The sequence below is a fragment of the Trichosurus vulpecula genome, chromosome 4 (assembly GCF_011100635.1).
Source record: "Trichosurus vulpecula isolate mTriVul1 chromosome 4, mTriVul1.pri, whole genome shotgun sequence".
In the NCBI taxonomy this organism is placed as follows: Eukaryota; Metazoa; Chordata; class Mammalia; order Diprotodontia; family Phalangeridae; genus Trichosurus; species Trichosurus vulpecula.
Genome location: NC_050576.1, coordinates 105,744,000 through 105,761,464, shown reverse-complemented (window position 1 = coordinate 105,761,464; position 17,465 = coordinate 105,744,000). Strand labels below are relative to the sequence as shown.

The following is a 17,465-nucleotide window of genomic DNA, read 5'->3' as shown; positions in this document are numbered from 1 at the left end:
GAAACACATACTAAAACAATCCTGAAGCACTAATACCCTACCCTACCCCTCAACTATCAAGCTAGCAAAGATACTAAAAAAATGGAACTCTCATTGTTGAAAATCATGCTTGCTAATTCATTAGTAGTAGAGCTGTCTTTGAACTGGTTCAATCCTCCTGGAAAAGTCCAATCTTAAATTATGCAATTAAAGTTACTAATCTGTTCACACTCTACAACAGATTTCTCTACCGAGATCACACAGAAAAGATAAGACCCCTATGTACATACCTGACCATAATAGCCTATTTGTGGTAACAAAAAGACCCCGAACTTGAGAAATGCTTAAGGTATGAACGAAACAGAACATTATTGCAACGTAAGGAATAATGAAGAATCCAGAGCAACCTGGGAAGACCTACAAAAGGACACCTTAAATGAAGTTAAAAGAACAGTATACACAATGAGTACAATGGAGAAGCAACAAAACTTTGGCCAAATCCAAGAGTCAATATTAAAAAGCATCCTGTCAAAGTTAAATGACACATGCCTCCTCTGGATTAACAATAAATAAATTAACTTTTTCCAAGAATGTGCTCTCTAAAGCAGTTTGTTTGCTGTGTCAAAACAAAACGTTTCAGTAAATTAGAGACACAATTTTTTTTTTCCATTCAATGGAAGATCTCTACTATGCTACGTGTGGGCTGCTAACACTGATTAACATTTTAACACTAAGCCCTCAACTACTTAAAAGTATTCAATTTGTTTTTGCAAAAAAAAATTTTAGAAGCTAAATAAGTTATTTAAATGCATAAGTGTTTAAAATAAGTCACAGGGTTCTGCAGGAATATCTGACACATTTATAATGAAAAACTACTGCATTTAATTCCTGGCTGGCAGGATACCCGGTAAATCAGTGACAGTATCATTTTTTAATCTTGTACACACTTTGCATTTTAATCTTGAAATAAATGAATTCACAGTGAATCTCACATTTAGCTGACAACACACTTCAAAAAGAACTCTAGAGAAAAAAATTTATAATCAAATACAACTTGAACTTAAGTGTTTAAAAGACAGCAGAAGTTGCTACTCCAGTGTCTCAAAACTAGAACTCTTGATTTAAATCTTCTCCCTTTCCCATGTGAGTCCTAAAAATACCTGTTACATGGTCATCTAGATTGTATGTACAGTGAGCTGCTAAGAGAATTAGACATTCATTTTCTGGTTTCTGTTGTTGAAGTATTCTTGAAATGTGTTAGAGAACTGGTTGACTTCTACTTTTTTCTAAAAGTTAATGTACAAAAGATCTAGGTGCTTACCTCTTTCATTGTGAACATTTCACCTTGTGCACCTGCTGCTTGCAAAATCTTTAGCAGTGGCAGTTTTGGTCGTACCTAATATAGACATAAATATAATCTGCTATTTACATTTTAGCTAAATTTCATGTATATCCTGAAAGACATACACAAATATGTCTCTCTAAATGCCTAAGAAACACTGGTGGTTATTTCTTGCACATAGATCGTTACATTAGTGACCAATAATAGGTATTCATTGCCCTCAAGAACATGAGATACATTTGTCCTAGTATCTTCCCTTCACAAATTTATATTCCCAAAATAAAACATTAGTTTTAATATCCATCTATTAAGACATTTAATTATGCATTTTAAAATAACTTTAGTCATTTAAGTACATTTTATGCATTTAACACTTCTGAGAAACTGGCCTCTTACACATGAATTGTAGACTTAAAATTAAGGCAGAAGAGTAGCATGATACAGGAGACAGAGAGCCAACCACAGATTCAGGAAAACAAAGGCTCAATCTAATCTTGTTTCTGATACATAATTGATTGGATGACCAAGGCAAGGCCATCAACTTCTCAGTGCCCCCAGACACATCTCTAAGATTAAATTGCAAAGCAGGTGCCAATCTAAATTAGCTGAGGAAGTTTCCAATACCAAAGAAATCACAGATATGAGCTGAAAAATGAATTAATCAATTTTAAAAATTAAGTAACATTTTCCAAACTAAGCTACATTAAACATAATATTATATACATTATATGTGTGTGTGTGTGTATAATCTATATATTAAAAATACCAGTAAGGGCTATTTTTGATTGATTCACTGAATATAACCCTGGTTTAATAACAGTTAATTATATGGTATTTTATATCCATGACCTCATTTAATCTTCACAATAACCCTGTAAAATTGGTAGCATAAACCTAACATTTACAAATAAAGAACATAAGGCTCCAAAAAGTCACTACTCAAAAGCAGTTAGACTCTTTTAAATTCCAAAGGCAGCATTCTTTCTGCTACACCAAGTTGCCCCTACTTCCCACACTGCTTAGAACAATACAGTAAGTGCTTGAGATTAGGATCACTTTTCAGTGTTGGCCACCAGTGTTTCCCTAATCCAAAATGTCCAAATTTTCTATAATCTGATTAGGTCAGTAAAGGACATTGAATTTAAATTAACTGTACTTTTGACATTTTTTTTTAAACTTTCACATCTGTACAGTACAATCTGAGAGTTCACTAATTTTCTAAGTATGCCTTGATCAGGTGCTATAAAACTCCAGGACAGAAAGAAAGAAAAATTGTATAGTTTCTACCATTAGTTCTCAGTAGTCAGTGTTGATTAAGACAGCTTTTCTATAATCTCCTATCTGGTCTCCTTCCCCTCCTAGCCTAATACTTTTTTTTTTATTTTAAATGGAAAGACAAACAGTTGCTAACAGCTATAACAAAGACATAACATTCCTTCTCTTCTTCCTCCAGTCCCTAAAGTAATCACATTTTTAAACAAATAAACATGATTATTATCATAATGTCCCTAAATACCAGATTTAAATTGTGAAATAGTTAACCCATAAGGTTCCAAGTGTTTATTTTGTCCAATCTAGGTGGTATTTTTCCTAAGCAAAATTTCAAGCCTTTATCCCACAAACTGTCATTTTAAAATTTTCTGAATGTCTTTTCATCATTAAATTGTAACTAATCTAGATTTACTACACTAAGCTATAGAAAAGTAAAAAGGCAATAGCCAGAAAAATGGGTGGGATAGTGATGGTAGCAGGCTGGTGTGCCACACTACAAATCTTTGTCAAACCAGTCTGACAGACTGTTCAGTACAAGCCTAATTTGGCCACCAACTTCTGTGCCTTTGAAGCGTAAATTTCTTATAACAGAATATGAAGACATAGCTTGAATAATGAATCCCAGTAGAGTTTTCAATTAAATTTTAATTACCAAATTAAAAAGAATCAATGATTAATACCCTTATAACACTACTTTCGTTAAGAGCTGAGTACTTCACAGAGGCACTAATAAACAAAAAAGGATTTGAACCCTAAGCGGCTGGACAACCTATTTCTGAATAATCCACAGAAGACTGTTTTACCATATTAGCACAATCTTCACATTCAGAAAAACATTAACTTTCAAATTATTTCCTTCTTTAGTAATCAAAATATTTTTACTCGGTAGTCAACTCAAGGTTATGAGAGTCTAGAAAAATTGGTCATGGCCTCCACAAGATGTGTTTCTAAAGCAGTTCTACAGAGAATGCTGTCATCAGAAAATTAAATCACCAGTTAGTTAAGTTCCCATACCAGAGCTGGATGTTTTCTTTAAAGTGAGAAAAACAGAAATATCCAAAGGCAGGTTACCTGATTAACTTGTCCTGGTGAAATCCTGCAAGCATTTTCAGATGCTGAACAATGTGCAGCAGTAGAAGACAATGACATTTTGGCAGTGAAGTTGCAATCTGTAGGCTCAACTTAAAAAAAAAGAAGAAAAAAAGTTGCTCAAAGCATTTTGGACTTCCTAAATTCAAAAAGAGCTTAATCATTTCAATTTTTCAAGATATAACAAAAGACAAACCACCCATCATCATTCCAAAATAAAGGCAATTTCCAACATAAGCAGTCAGTGTATTCTAACCTATCTGAATGACTTTCAGGCACATGCCAACAAGCAAATCACTGAAACCCCTCTCTCAGGTGATTTTGTCTGAAGCAAAAATCAGGTCCACATATAGTCCAACCTCCACATAACATTTTAAAACTAAATTATTTCACCTTCAAGTCCAACTCACGTAACATTCCTTCTTCCCTGAACTTCTCCCTTGTCTTTACTAGGCTCTTGCTCTGTAAGCTCCAGAACACCCTTCAGTGGGAGTTACTTAGATAAGGATGCTAAAGTATTTCAGGAGCACTTAAAAAGAAATCTCCAGAGACAAGTTAGGACAAGTCTTTGAACCAGGTCATGGGAATGTGAGTCAAGATAGTAACAGCTTAGTCAACCTTTAAGAACAACGTGAAATCCAGTCACAGTAAAGGTCACAACATAAATGAGTCAACCAAGAAAAAAGTGCTATCAACTCTTGATTTTTTTTTATGAAGAAAAACAGCATGAACAAATCCAGAGATGACTGATTTTTGCCTAATATCCACTACTCCCTAATTTTCATTTTTATAGGAATAAAATGTTCTACATTAGGAGCAGTTTACCTTAATGAGCTTACCTTATGTTCACTGTCTGACAAAAGTATTAATCTATCAAGCATATATTTTAAGAATCAGCGGGGAAAATACATAAAAAGGTTAGAAAATCTATCACAGAAAAATCAAGAATTGGCCAGTATTGACAATAGCCGTTTTAATAAATTACACTTAACACCAACTATACAAAATAGAATTGATCCTTAAAATGATTTGGTGATGAAAACAACAAAGATTAATAATTTATGGGCAAAAAGCACTTTTATTTCTTCAGATAATAAAACACAAATTCACTGCCATATATTACTGTGTAACTGCCACATAATGTAAGAAAATAAATATAAATGAAGTAGAAAGTGGGCACTAACCATTAGGAAGAATTGGGAAAAGCTTTGAATAGAAGGTGGCACCTGAAGTGGAGGTGAGCGGGATTGTACTGCAGACACCATAGAACACCAGTGCAAAGGAATACAAAACATAAAATGTGAGTTTTGGAAGTAGTACATGGACCAATTTAACTGGACCATAAAGGCAATTAATATGAAATACTTCAATAGACTATGAAGGGAGATTAATGTGAACTACGGTACATTTAGAATGGCAGGTTGGAAAGCAGACTATGAAGGGGTTTTAAATGATAAACTAAGGAGCATATATTTTCTTCTAACAGCAGTTGAGAACCACTGAAGACCCTTAGGCAATCAAGTGCTGAGGATGGAGAAAGTGATTAAAAAAAAAAGAAAGATCATGGGGCAAGAAGTGATAAGGGTCTGAGTTAGAGAGGTAGATAGTCTGGGTGAAGAAAATATGACAGGTCGGTCACAAGAGAATCTACAAAACCTGGCACTTGACTGGAGTTCAGTGATGTGGTAGAGTGAAGAGTCCAAAACATACCAGCCTAGGTGAAGGAAGCAACTTAACCGCAAAGGGGAGAGTCAGCCTAGACACTCAGGTTGGGTTTTGCTTAAGATAAACAATGGAAGTACATAACAAAGGAGATTTGTGTTGGAGACATTCAGGGATCTAGTCCAAAGACATCTGAAAGAGAGGAGAATACACCAAAAGCTTGAAGAAAGTGATAGACCATATTACTACCCAAAAAAAGCAATCAAGAAAATACTGCCACCTTCTCATTTCTACAAAATCTTTGTGAAAATAACCTACATACATATATCTCCACTCTCTCACTTATCTTCAATCTCTCCCTGTCTACTGGCTCCTGCCTACAAACATGCCCAATGTCTCCCTCAACTGATGCTTCCATCTTTGATATCTTTTTCCCAATCTCTCCTACTTTTGTGGCTGAACCTCTTGAGAAGTTCTACAATAGGAACCTCCACTTTCTTTCCTCTTATTCTCTTTCGAACTCTCTACAATCTGTCTTCTGACTTCATCATTCAACAGAAATGGCTCTCTCCAAAATGACTAACAACATCTTAACCATCAAATCCAATGGCCTTTCCTCAATCCTCACTCTTCTTGACACCTCTGTTGTCTCTAACACTGTTGATCACTCTCTCTACTACTCTCTCCTGGTTCTCCTATTTGTGTGAGCAATTCTCAGTCTCCTTTGCTAGATCTTCATGCCCCACAGCTTTGTCACAAGCCCTCTTTTCTCCTCTACTACACTATTTTGCTTGGTACAATTCCCATGGATTCACTTACCATCTCTTAAGCAGTTGATTCTCAGATCTCTTTATCTAGCCCTAACTAGTCTACTAACTTCAATCTCCAAATGCCTACTGGACATCTCTAACTGCACACACCTTAGAGCTCAAAATGAGCATCGTATTTCCTCCATTCCTGCTTTTTTATTACTATCAAGAGCACCATCTTCCCAGTCTTCAGGTTCAAAATTTCAGTGTTGTCCTTGACTCCTCACCTCACTCAGCCCTACTCCATACCCAATCTATCACCAAGTCTTCTCAATTCTACATTCACAGCATTTCTGAGAAATTCTGAGTCCAAATGAAGGAGTAATAAATGACATTCTACTGTACAGATAAGTAAATACAAAAGTAATTTTGAAGGAAGTGGGTAGAGCACAAATACCTAGAGGAATGAGGCAAAGTGTCCTACTGGAAGCTTGAGCCGAACCAGGGACTCCTTGACAGAGGCTTGTTTCCTCTTTATTTATACATCCCTAGCCCCTAACATAGGTAAGTCCCTCAGCCTTCAGTAATGATCCTGGCCCCTCTTCCCCCTCCCTATACACACACACACACACACACACACACACACATATATATATATATATATACATATACATATATATATGTGTGTGTATATATATATATATGTATATATATGGAATATCAAGCAGTAAACCCTTAAAAAAATTTTTTTAGGGCCATGTGCTATTTGCAGGGAGCAGGACAGGCAGGGAAGAAAGGTGGAAAAAAAAAAGGAAAACACAGTTGAGGTTTCATCCAGCTAAGCCCTAAAGCTGAATGGTGGATGATATAATGGTGCCAGCAGTCATCTTATTAACAGACAAAAAGCACTAAAAAGAGTCAAAACATCCAGATCCTATTCCTTAGAATAAATGTCAACACTTACTAGGCACATCACCACCTGTGGGCATCAGCTTTCCTTATCTGTAAATCAAAAACACCACCTGATCCATCTGCTTCCCCAGGTGCCTGCCTCCACTGAGAAGGCATTTGAAACTTAACTACAAGGCACCTCGTTAGGGTATTAGAACAAAAGAAAGAAGTTTAGCAGGAAACAAGGTCATAAAGGGTTGAGGCAGAGGCTAGTAAGGCAATGAAAATCAAGTTGTTCCTATTTCAGGCACTGTCTCAGAGCTCCCAGTAAACTGACCATTATTAATCCATTTTAAGCTGAGAACACAGAAACTAGCTTGCCTATTGTAGTAGCAGGGTATAATGAAGAGAGCCCTAGATTTGGAGTCCATGTTCAAATGGCAATTCTGCTTCTTACTATAGATGTGATCTTAAACAACCTAAGCTCTCTGAGCCTGTTTCCTCATCTATAAAATAAGGGGACTGGACTAGATGCCTTCTGATTTCCCTTCTAGGTCTAAATCTATGACTTTTGTGATCCTAAAAGACATTCAGTCACCAATATTCCCACCACAATAGCAAGGAAATCTTCTTAAAATGTCCATCTTTCCATGACATTAATACTAGCTTCCAATTATAAAGCTAAAGGACTTTCTATACATTATCTTAGATAATTACATTGAGGCATTCTATGATCATATTCATTGAAGTGAGGTTGGAACCTGTATCCCCTAACATTTCTCTTCCAGATATTGGCTGTGCCTAGTCAATCAGTTGGAATGGTTTTGGTCACATCTACAACCCCAATTCTGGACAGCTTTCTCTCATAAAAATAGATGTGGCACAATTCTCAAACAATTGGGAAATTAACATTCTTTCCTACTTCTAAATACAGCGTGATATACCTTAAATACACATTTTATAAAATTCTCCAGGTTGCCACCTGTCTTGGCCCTTTTCAACCCACAGACAATAAAGAAAAAAAAAAGAGAAATCAAGCCTCCCTTCTAGGACACATGCAAAATTTGGAGACAGGGTTCAAATCCCACCTCTGACATTTAGTAGCTATGGGACCATAAACTAATCATTTAACCTCTCTGTGAGTCAATTTCCTCACCTATAAAATGAGGATGTGGGACTCAACCTTCCAGCTCTAAATCTATGATCATGTCATCATGTCATTCTCACGACAATATATAGGTGATATGAGTGGTACAGGTATCAATGTCTCCAGTTCTGACCAACAAACTCTATAAGCTCCCTATTGCCTTTAGGACCAAACATAAACTCTCCTTCGTCACTTCTCCACTGGCTCTTCACAACGTGGCTCTATACTACTTTTCTAGTCTCTCCCAATTGCAACAAACACTGACCTTTTCACATACCCACCAGCAGCTACAGGAGGAGATAAGTTTTAAAATCCTGTGGACTTTAAAACTAAGCTAAAACTGACCTAATTACTATTACTGAGTCAAGAAATCTTTATTAAGCACCTCTGTGTGCCACACATCGTTAAGTGCTAGGGACACAAGGACAAAAAAGGAAATAACCTCTGCTCTCAGTGAGTTTACCTTCTATCAGGGGAAATAAAACAAACATATTTCTGGGTACACACGAAGGTAGTCAGGAAGGAGCACGCTAGCAGTTAGGGGGATGAGGAAAGGCTTTGTGTACATTGTGATGTTCTTCAGGGGCATCTTGAACAAAGTGAGGGATTCTATGAGGCAAAGGAAGAGGAAGTATGTTCCAGGCACTAGGGAAAGCCAGTGCAAAAGCACAAAGAAATGATGAAATGTCATGTGTAAGGCCACTTTGGCTGAACTGTGAAGAGTAGGAAAAGAAGTAAGATATAACAGTAAGGCTGGAAAGATGGGTTGGGGGGAGGCTGTTTGGAGCTTTAAATGCCAATGTTTTATCCTACAGGAAACAGAGAAACAAGTTTACTAGGTAGAGGAGCTAATCAGGCTAGATATGCTCAATTATTCAAATAGATCTGTGATCTCAGAATTTAAGGAGTTCACTCCAACAAGGCAGATGCAAACCATCCATGTCTGCCCAACCTGGGCAACTCTGTGTTGGTAAGCAAAATGGGCTCTTAGCACTTAGTTCAACCAAGTGCCCTTCAAGAGTTTGGTTTTTGTTTCCTTTGAGTAATTCAGTGTATTTCATTGAGTCTTACTAGGTGCTAAGCCCCAGGCCCAAACCCCTATTGGGTGTAAAACCTTTGTGGGTGTAGATTGGTAACTAAGGTGGGACCCAAAGTGGGGCTAACTAAAGGGAGGTGCTAACTCCAGAACCAATCATAGGAGCCAAAGTTCTGGTCATTCAGATGATGTTTGATAACATTTGAAATGCTTTAAGAAGAGAAGACAGAGCCATTTGTGCAGGGCTCTCACTCTTGGTGGTGCAGGCTGATGCAGAGACTCCGGGCACCTGTAGCTAAGAGCCCTCCAGCTCGTAAACCCGGATGTTGGGACTTTGTTAAACTCTGGTAACTATGTATTGGGATTTGAATCAGACAAGGTCTGTCTGCCGATGATGTTTGTACTTTGTTTGTATTTTGCCCTGAAGTTCAGGGTGCTGGCTTTTTCCCCTGAACTAAGTGAATGGTATTTGTATGCTGAATTAAAGTAAGCTTGTCAACCCCTTAACGTTGCTTTCCTTACTAAAGCAGATCAAAACAACCTGTGCTTTTGCAGCGTGCTGGTAGGGTTCTTGTTGGTGGGCTTGTGTTGGTCTTTCACCCCCACAACAGCTGCTAGCTGGATTGTTGAAACAAACTCTCATCTATGCTCTCCCAAATGCTGTGTGTGCTGATGCACTCTCTCATGTGACCAGCCCATCTTCTTTCTGTCGTAATTTGTTGATGACATTCCTTATTCCTATTCGTGACTGTATGTTACAGCCTCACACCTGCCATGTGCCTCTCCATTGGCCTGTATGATGCTCATCTTCCATCCTTCAAAGATAACGGCGTTTCAGGTTTCGCTCTAATGTTGGTAGAAACGTTCGCATTAAAAAGATGGGCCCTTGCTGTGGTTGGAAGCTTGGGAGTCTGTAAAAGTGCTTTGGAGGGTCTGGAAAGCAATCCAGCCTGCTCTTTTTCTTCTTTTCAACTCTGGGCCCAGCTCAGCAGCCATCTGTCTTCTGCTCCAGACACAAACTGTTGGACAAGCTCTATAGTGTCCATCCAGATGCACACTGAAATTTGGGCAACACACATTCTTCAATGATTTGGTCTTTGTTGTGCGGCTGGACAGGTCTCTTCTAAAAGGCTTTGCAATATACTAGGGCTTGATGTAATCACCAGTATCACCACAAACAGGAGTATCTGGAAATCCTCATAATCTAAAAGGAATCCCCTGGACTCTGCATTGGTTCTCTTGTATCATGGTGGTGAATATTTTAACTAACATCTATCTTCCTATTTTATGCCTTACCTAATATTTACTATCAGTGAGTCATTGAACATAGTTACTTCTATTGTTAGATCTTCATTCCTCTTAAATGATTTTTTTAGGTGGTTTTTCTTTTCTGTTTTGAAATTTTATTGGATTATCTTGACAACCCTCCCAACCTCTCACTAGAGAAGGCCAGCATTTCACACATTCTCTCACACACACACACACACACACACACACACGGAACCATCTAATACATGCTTCCATATATCAGTTCTTTCTCTAGAGGTGGACAGCATCTTCCTTCATAAGGCCTTTGTAGTTGATTTGAATATTAATATAACTCAGAATAGCTTAATCCTTCACAGGTACTCTTCAAACAATATAGTTGTTACTGTAAACAATGTTCTCTTGGTTCTGCTCATTTCACTCTTCATTATTTCATGCAAGTCTTCCTTCTTTTTTTAAAAACAACTTATTCATCATTTCTTACAGTACATTAGTATTCCATCACAATCATATACCCCAAATTATTCAGCCACTCCCCAAATGATGGACATCCCCTCAATTTTCAGTTCTTTGCTGTGACAAAGGGAGCTGCTATAAATATTTCAGAATACATAGGTTCTTTTCCTTTTTCCCTGACCACTTCAGGAAAATTTTGAATGATCATGATTTACACATGATAACAGTAGTAGTGATGGTAGCAAACTGACGGAAAAAGGAACAAAGGGAACGAACAGTCATCCAGTTTCTAGGCCACCAATCTTTGTCTGACTGCCTATGAGATTCTTCTCCAGGAATCAACAAGTGGACATGATATTGAAGTAGCTAAATCAAATCAATCTTGACATTCTTGTCATAAGTGAAATCAGAACAAGAAAGTTGCTGCTAAATGGAAGAGCAGCTCAAAGGTACTCCTGGAGCAGCCAAAAAAAAAAAGTTGGTAGAATTGGTTTTATAAAACTCCAAGAAATATGCTTTTATTCATGGGACATTTGGCCAACATGTATTACAGTATATGTGAATATCTGCAAAAAAGATCATGAAAATAACTACAGCTGACTCACTAAAATCAGTCACTAAGGATGAAGGGTAGAGAAATTTTATGATGAACTTAGTTAAGACCCTTCAGACTGAATCAACATCACGTTCTATTTCTTGCTGGCTTCAATGCAAAGATGGGAAAAGGTAAAGATAGAAATAGGTGGGAAAATATGGCTCCAAACAAAGAAATAAGAAAAGCCAAAGGGTTGTAGATAACAATATGGAAGTTTCAGATCTCTATATTACAAAAACTTTCTTCAAAAAAAAAAATACCAAAGCACCAAATACCACAAAGAATGATAATGACTATATTTTCACAGGAAGGAAGATTTCTGCACACCGGAGTTGTCTGAATCAGCTATACGTGCAGTTAGACCAGTGACTTGTTGGAGATCAAAATACTAATAAAGAGAAAAGGATGTCATGTATGAGAAAATTTAAACCTGTTTTTAACAAGCTACTGAAAATCAAAAGGGGAAATGTACAATAAAAACAACACTGACACCAACTATAATAATTGTATCTGGAAGTTAAAACCAATTAATTAATTGCTACAAGACCAAGAGTTCAGAAAGCACTTTATTCAGAATACATCTGACTTACGTTCCAGAAAGAGATTGCTACCAAAGGCAACAACACTGTGTTAGAATATGAACTCATTTGAAAAATCTTAAGAGAATGATGTAAAATTATGAGCAGTGCCATCTCATAAAACAGAAAAAAGCAGTGAAGGGTAAAACCAGTCTAAAAAAAGCTTGGCAAGCTATCCGGTTAAGTAAAGTCATCCCAGGGACCTTCGAAGATAAAAATGGAAAGAAAACTACAAAGAGAAAAAAAGCCGCCAGATTGGATCAAGTAGATACAGAGAAGATCCACGCTGAAGGCAATACAACTGTAAGAACATCAAGGGAATGATTTACAAGGTATCAAAAGAAGGGAAAGATACCAAAAACATGGAAAAACCAGATTTTTTTCGAACAAATAATGTACACAACATACAGAAGCAAAAATAGTGCCACAGCATTCAATAAATGAAAGGCCCCAGGCTGGGGTCTTACTATTCAATAAAAAAAATGCTGAGAAAACAGGAAAGCAGTCTGAACCACACCTTACCAAGCTAACCTCTAACTGGATACTCGACTTAGACATAAAAGCATGGATGGGATAAGCATTTCTAAAGCACCTACTATATGCCAGGCACTGTACTAAGAGTTGTACAAATATTATGTCATTTAATCCTCAAGACAATCCTATGAAGTAGGTCCTGTTGTTATCCCTATTTTACAGTGGAGGATACAGGCAGACAGGGGTGAAGTGACTTGCCCAGGGTCAAGCAGCTAGTAAGTGTCTGCGGTCACATTTGAACACTGGTCAACATTCTTTGGGCCACCTAGTGGTCTTTTAAAGGCATCATCCTACCTAGATGTTTTAAAGGAGCAAGAAAGAAACTGATCTCTTACATTTGTAGACAGAGAAGAGTTTATGAACAAACAAGGGATAGAAAACAACCACAAAGACAGAATGGCCAATTTGATTCTGTAAAATAAAAAAGTTTTTCCACAAACATAATCAATGAAGTTAAAATTAAAAGGGAAGAAGATAACTCAGAAAAAAATCTTTGCAAAATGTCTGTCTGATAAAGGCCTTATATCTGAGATATATAAGGAACAGATCCAAATTTATAAGAATAAGAACACCATTCCTCATATTATAAATGGTCAAGGATAGCAACAGGCAGTTTTCAAGCTATACCCAACCATAAGGTAAAATGTTCCAAATCACTATTACACAAATACAAATTAGAACAAATTTCTGAAATTTCACTTCACACTTGTCAGGTTGGCAAAGATGGAAAAAAAAAAGAAAGATGAAAATTGTTGAAGGGGCTTCAGGACAACAGGTCCACTAATGCACAGTTGGTGGAGCCATGAACTGGTCCAGACATTTTAGGAAAGCAATTTGCAACTATGTGCTTCACTTTGAACTGAATGGTACCCTAACGGTACCATAAAGACAGCAAAGATGTCTTTCCTCATAAGGAACAAATAATAGCAGTGTTTGTTAGTAACAAAAAACTGAAAACTAAGCCCATCTTTAGAGACTAGTTAAACACATTATGGTATATGAATGTAATAGAATACTATTACACCGTAAGAAAATGACAAAATGAACAGCTTCAGAGAAAATTGGGAAGCCCTGTATAAACTAATGCAGAGTGAAGTGAACAGCACATCTCCAGAAGAAAAACGCATGTACAATTAAACAATATAAAGAAAAACAATTCTGAAAGGTTTGACAACTTTTGACTAATGCAATGCAATGACAAAGCACATCCACAGAGGACTGAAAATGAATCACAGTGAAAAATCAGACATGCATAGTTAGGTATAGTCAATGCAGGAATTCACTTTATGCATACTAGTTACAAGGGGGTTTTTTCCTTTCTTTTTGGTTTAACTGGAGGTGGAAAGATGAGAGTGAGAGAAAATAAAGATTTGTTAATTTTTAAAATTAAATTTTTAAAGAAGATTTAAAAATGTGAAAAAGGATACCACCAAGGTTATTGGGAGACTGGAAGGAAAGTTTGTTGAGAGGTTTGGGGAGGTGAGAAGAGAATGCTTTTTGGCATGCTGAGTTTGAGATGCCCAATGGGCAGCTGGTAATGTGAAAATAGAGCTCAGGAGAGAAAATAGGGCTAACTACATAGGACCTGGGACTTCTCTACACAGAGATGATAATTTGACTTAACCCATGAAAGCTGATGAAGTTCCCAAAGGAAAGAGTGTCCATGACAGGTCCTAGGCAGTTGGACCAGCAAAAGGAAATTGACGAGTGTCTGGTTAAGAAGGGGGTAAAAAAAAGAAGAGTGTCAAGAAAACCTAGAAAGACAAGGATTCTCAGGAGAACATACATGATCAGTGTCAAATGAAGCAGAGGAATGGAGAAGAATGAGCAATGGGAATAGCGCATCATATTTGGCAACTGAGATAATATTGGAAATTTGGAAAGTCGCTTCTGTTAGGTAATGAGGATGGAAACAAGACTGAAAAGGGTTGAAGAGTGGGAGGAAGTGGAAGGAATGAGAGTAGACAGTTTTTCCTAGGAGTCTGGCTGAAAAAGGAAGGGGATATAGCTATATAGCTCTTTCCCTGTATGTGTGTGTGTGTATGTACACACAAAGTATGTGAGCACACTAGTTTGAAATCATAATACAGTCTAGTGAAATTCCGTCTTAAGGAAAGGGGAGATGGAGCTATTTGAAGGCAGAAGGAAAGCAAGCAGTGTATAGTGGAAAACTGAAGCTTGGACAGAAAAGATGATTGAGAAAACAATATACTGGAGAGGACAGGAGGGAAGAAAATCAAGTGCACAGGAAGAGGGAAAGGCTTAGCAAGGAAATAAGACACTTCATTATCAGAGACTAGAGGAAAAGAGGAGACAGTTGGGGGATATCAAGGTGTTTTGAAGAAAAGTATAGGGAGTTCACAGGGATTGGCCTGAATTTTCTAAGAAATGAGGTCCTCCTCTGAGCAGGTAGGGAGAGTGGAAGGGCAGGAGGTTTGAAGCCAGAATGGTTTCTAACAACCTCTATGAGAAGGCTGAAGAGTACAAGGTTACTGTGAGGGCCCAAATGAGATTAGAAAACAAGTTAGCAGTGTTTCCAATCAGCTCATTTGTGTGCCTTCTTCCAGCTGGGAGGAAGCAGAGAGTGGGAGTAATCCTATGTTGGAATTTGGCCAGATATCTCCCATCTCCACATTCCTGAAATAGTTTCCCTCAACTTCCAACTCTTGGAATCTCTGGTTTTCCTCCAAGAACCAGTTCAAATGCCTCCTCCTTCCAGAAAGGGGCTGTTCATGATGCTCTGAGCCCCTAGTGCCTTTCCCTGTCTGTATGTTATGTTTCACATATACACACACATATACATATTTCTCATCTGAGACTCAAAGTTCATTGGAGGCTTTCTGTTCCCCAACCTTATTCATCCCCAGATGAATAAGTTAGCTGGATAACCAATGAGTGACTGAGGTCACATTTGAACCCAGAACTGACTCCAAATCCAAAGCGCTCCACCCCACAGCGGCCTCCAATTTTCCCCACAATTTCATCTCTGACCTTTCTGCCTTTACAGCGGCTGAGACCCAAGCCCGGCCTCTCTCCCTCCCTCACCAGCGCCTTGCGGCTTCCTTCAAGACTCAGCTCAAACCCTATCTTCTCCAAGACCTTCCCTTTTCCTCTCCTTGCTGCTTTTCTGGGATTATCAGTGTAAGAAAGGCAGATTTTAGTGTGTGTAAAGTGGATTTTTGTTATTATTTCTTAAGAGTTCAGTTTCCCAGGATCCATGGCCATAACAATCTGTTTCCCAGGTACTAGACATGAGTTTCCAGGCCCATGGTTCAAAACATCTCCACCAGGCTTGGGCAGCATGATATAAGGATAAATAATATAAACGTGTGCTGAAACCGTAAACATCCACTGCGACTGCACAGTGAGATATAGGGATGAGGTGCTCTTGGCCATATGCCTTCTTTGTCTGATACCCCATAAAACAGGTGGTCAGTGAGTTGGGGAGCCTTTATGGTTGAATGCACAAGCTGGGATGCTGTGCGCCTTGATCGGCCCCCATCAACGATCAGGAGGGTGAAATCTCTGTTTGCCTCAGCCGGCCCCCGTTGAGGCTTGAGGGGATTTAGGGGAACCCTTTAGGGTTGGATGCACAAGTTGTGCCTGTCTCGATTGTCCCCGTCCAGACGTAGGGGTAGTTGCCCCCCGCCGAATACTGTAGGAGTTTGTAGTGCTTCCCTTATCAGCAATGCTGTTAGAGAAAATTGGACTGGAATAAAGCTTATTGTTAACCCCTTTGAAGCTGTCTTTCCTGTCTGGCCACATCAAGAGCGAACCTGTTAGAGGCCCGAGTCCAAACCTCCAGTGCCTCCTGCGTGTTATCTGTCTAACAACCTCCCATGACAAGACACCTATCTTCAACGTACGTTGGTGCAGTGGATAGGGCACTGAATGGCAGGCCGGGGGCCAGTAAGACCTCAGTTCGAATCCAACCACAGTTACTTACTAGCTGATAACTCTGGGATTAACCTGGCTGCCTCAGTTTCCTTAACTGGGGTTATTATACCACTATTATTATTAATAGCACCTACTTCCCCGGGTTGTTTTGAGAATCAAATGGGATAATAATCGTAAAGCGCTTGGCACATAGTAGGCGCTTGAATGCTTATTTTCTCTTCCTTGCCAAGTCGCCCACCACCACCCCACCCAGACTATTTCTCCGCCCCGCATCCCATGGTTCTCCCTAATCTTACCCTCCCAGATCCCCCACATTCCCTCCTCCCCTCCACGCGCCTGCGTCGGCTCCGCCCGGGCTCCCTCCCGGGCTCAATGCGCCTGCGCCGCCTCACCCTGGCTCGAGGGCGGTAACCTCTCCCCTCCCCCTCTGCCTCGCCCTCGCCCTTATCCTCCTGCAGCCACCGCTTCGGCCTCCACCTCGCTTACATGCCAGGGGAGCCGGGAGGCCCCTGAGATGTCACTCACCCTATGGCAGCTCCATGGGCATTTGTCCCAATCGGACAGGCCCCTGCCCCTCCTGGGCGCCAGGGGTTCAGTTAGAGGTCCTGCGGCCTCCCCTCCATCTTGCCTGGGCGAGGGAAGAGGACGCCACTTCCTCTCTTGCCCCTCCAAATATGGCTTCCGCAGAGCTTCCTCTCCAGGAGGAAACCGGAAACCATAGAGTAGATCTGTGGAAGCTGCTAGAATGGCCTCCCTCTTGTAGTCTTACTGTCCGTCCCTACCATAGAGTAGAGCCGAAGTCCTCCGAGCTCTGAGCTCCAAGCTCCTCTATCCGTCATCTAGAGAGCCAAGTAAACTCTGTGCGGTGCGATTGTGTCTACTGTGTTCCCGGCATTGTGCAGCGAGCTAGGGATAGAAAGACAAAAACGAAACAGTCCCTCGTATTCTGTTGGCCAGAAAACAAAATGAAAG

At 39.2% G+C, this 17,465-nt stretch overlaps 1 protein-coding gene across 4 annotated transcripts in view; it reads right to left on the bottom strand.

Moving 5' to 3' along the window:
* Positions 1-17,116, bottom strand: part of MDM4 (MDM4 regulator of p53) — a 42,845-nt gene extending 25,729 nt beyond the window's left edge. For 3 of the 4 annotated variants that reach the window (XM_036756667.1, XM_036756669.1, XM_036756670.1), the window contains exons 1-3: positions 17,019-17,116; positions 3,665-3,774; positions 1,301-1,375 (exon numbers count right to left, since the gene is read on the bottom strand). In XM_036756667.1, the coding sequence (XP_036612562.1) occupies positions 1,301-1,375; positions 3,665-3,742 (153 nt within the window). In that variant the 5' untranslated portion in view covers positions 3,743-3,774; positions 17,019-17,116. The remainder of the gene's footprint in view (positions 1-1,300; positions 1,376-3,664; positions 3,775-17,018) is intronic. The other variant, XM_036756668.1, reaches the window with a different exon arrangement.
* Between the last annotated feature and the right edge of the window lie 349 nt (positions 17,117-17,465).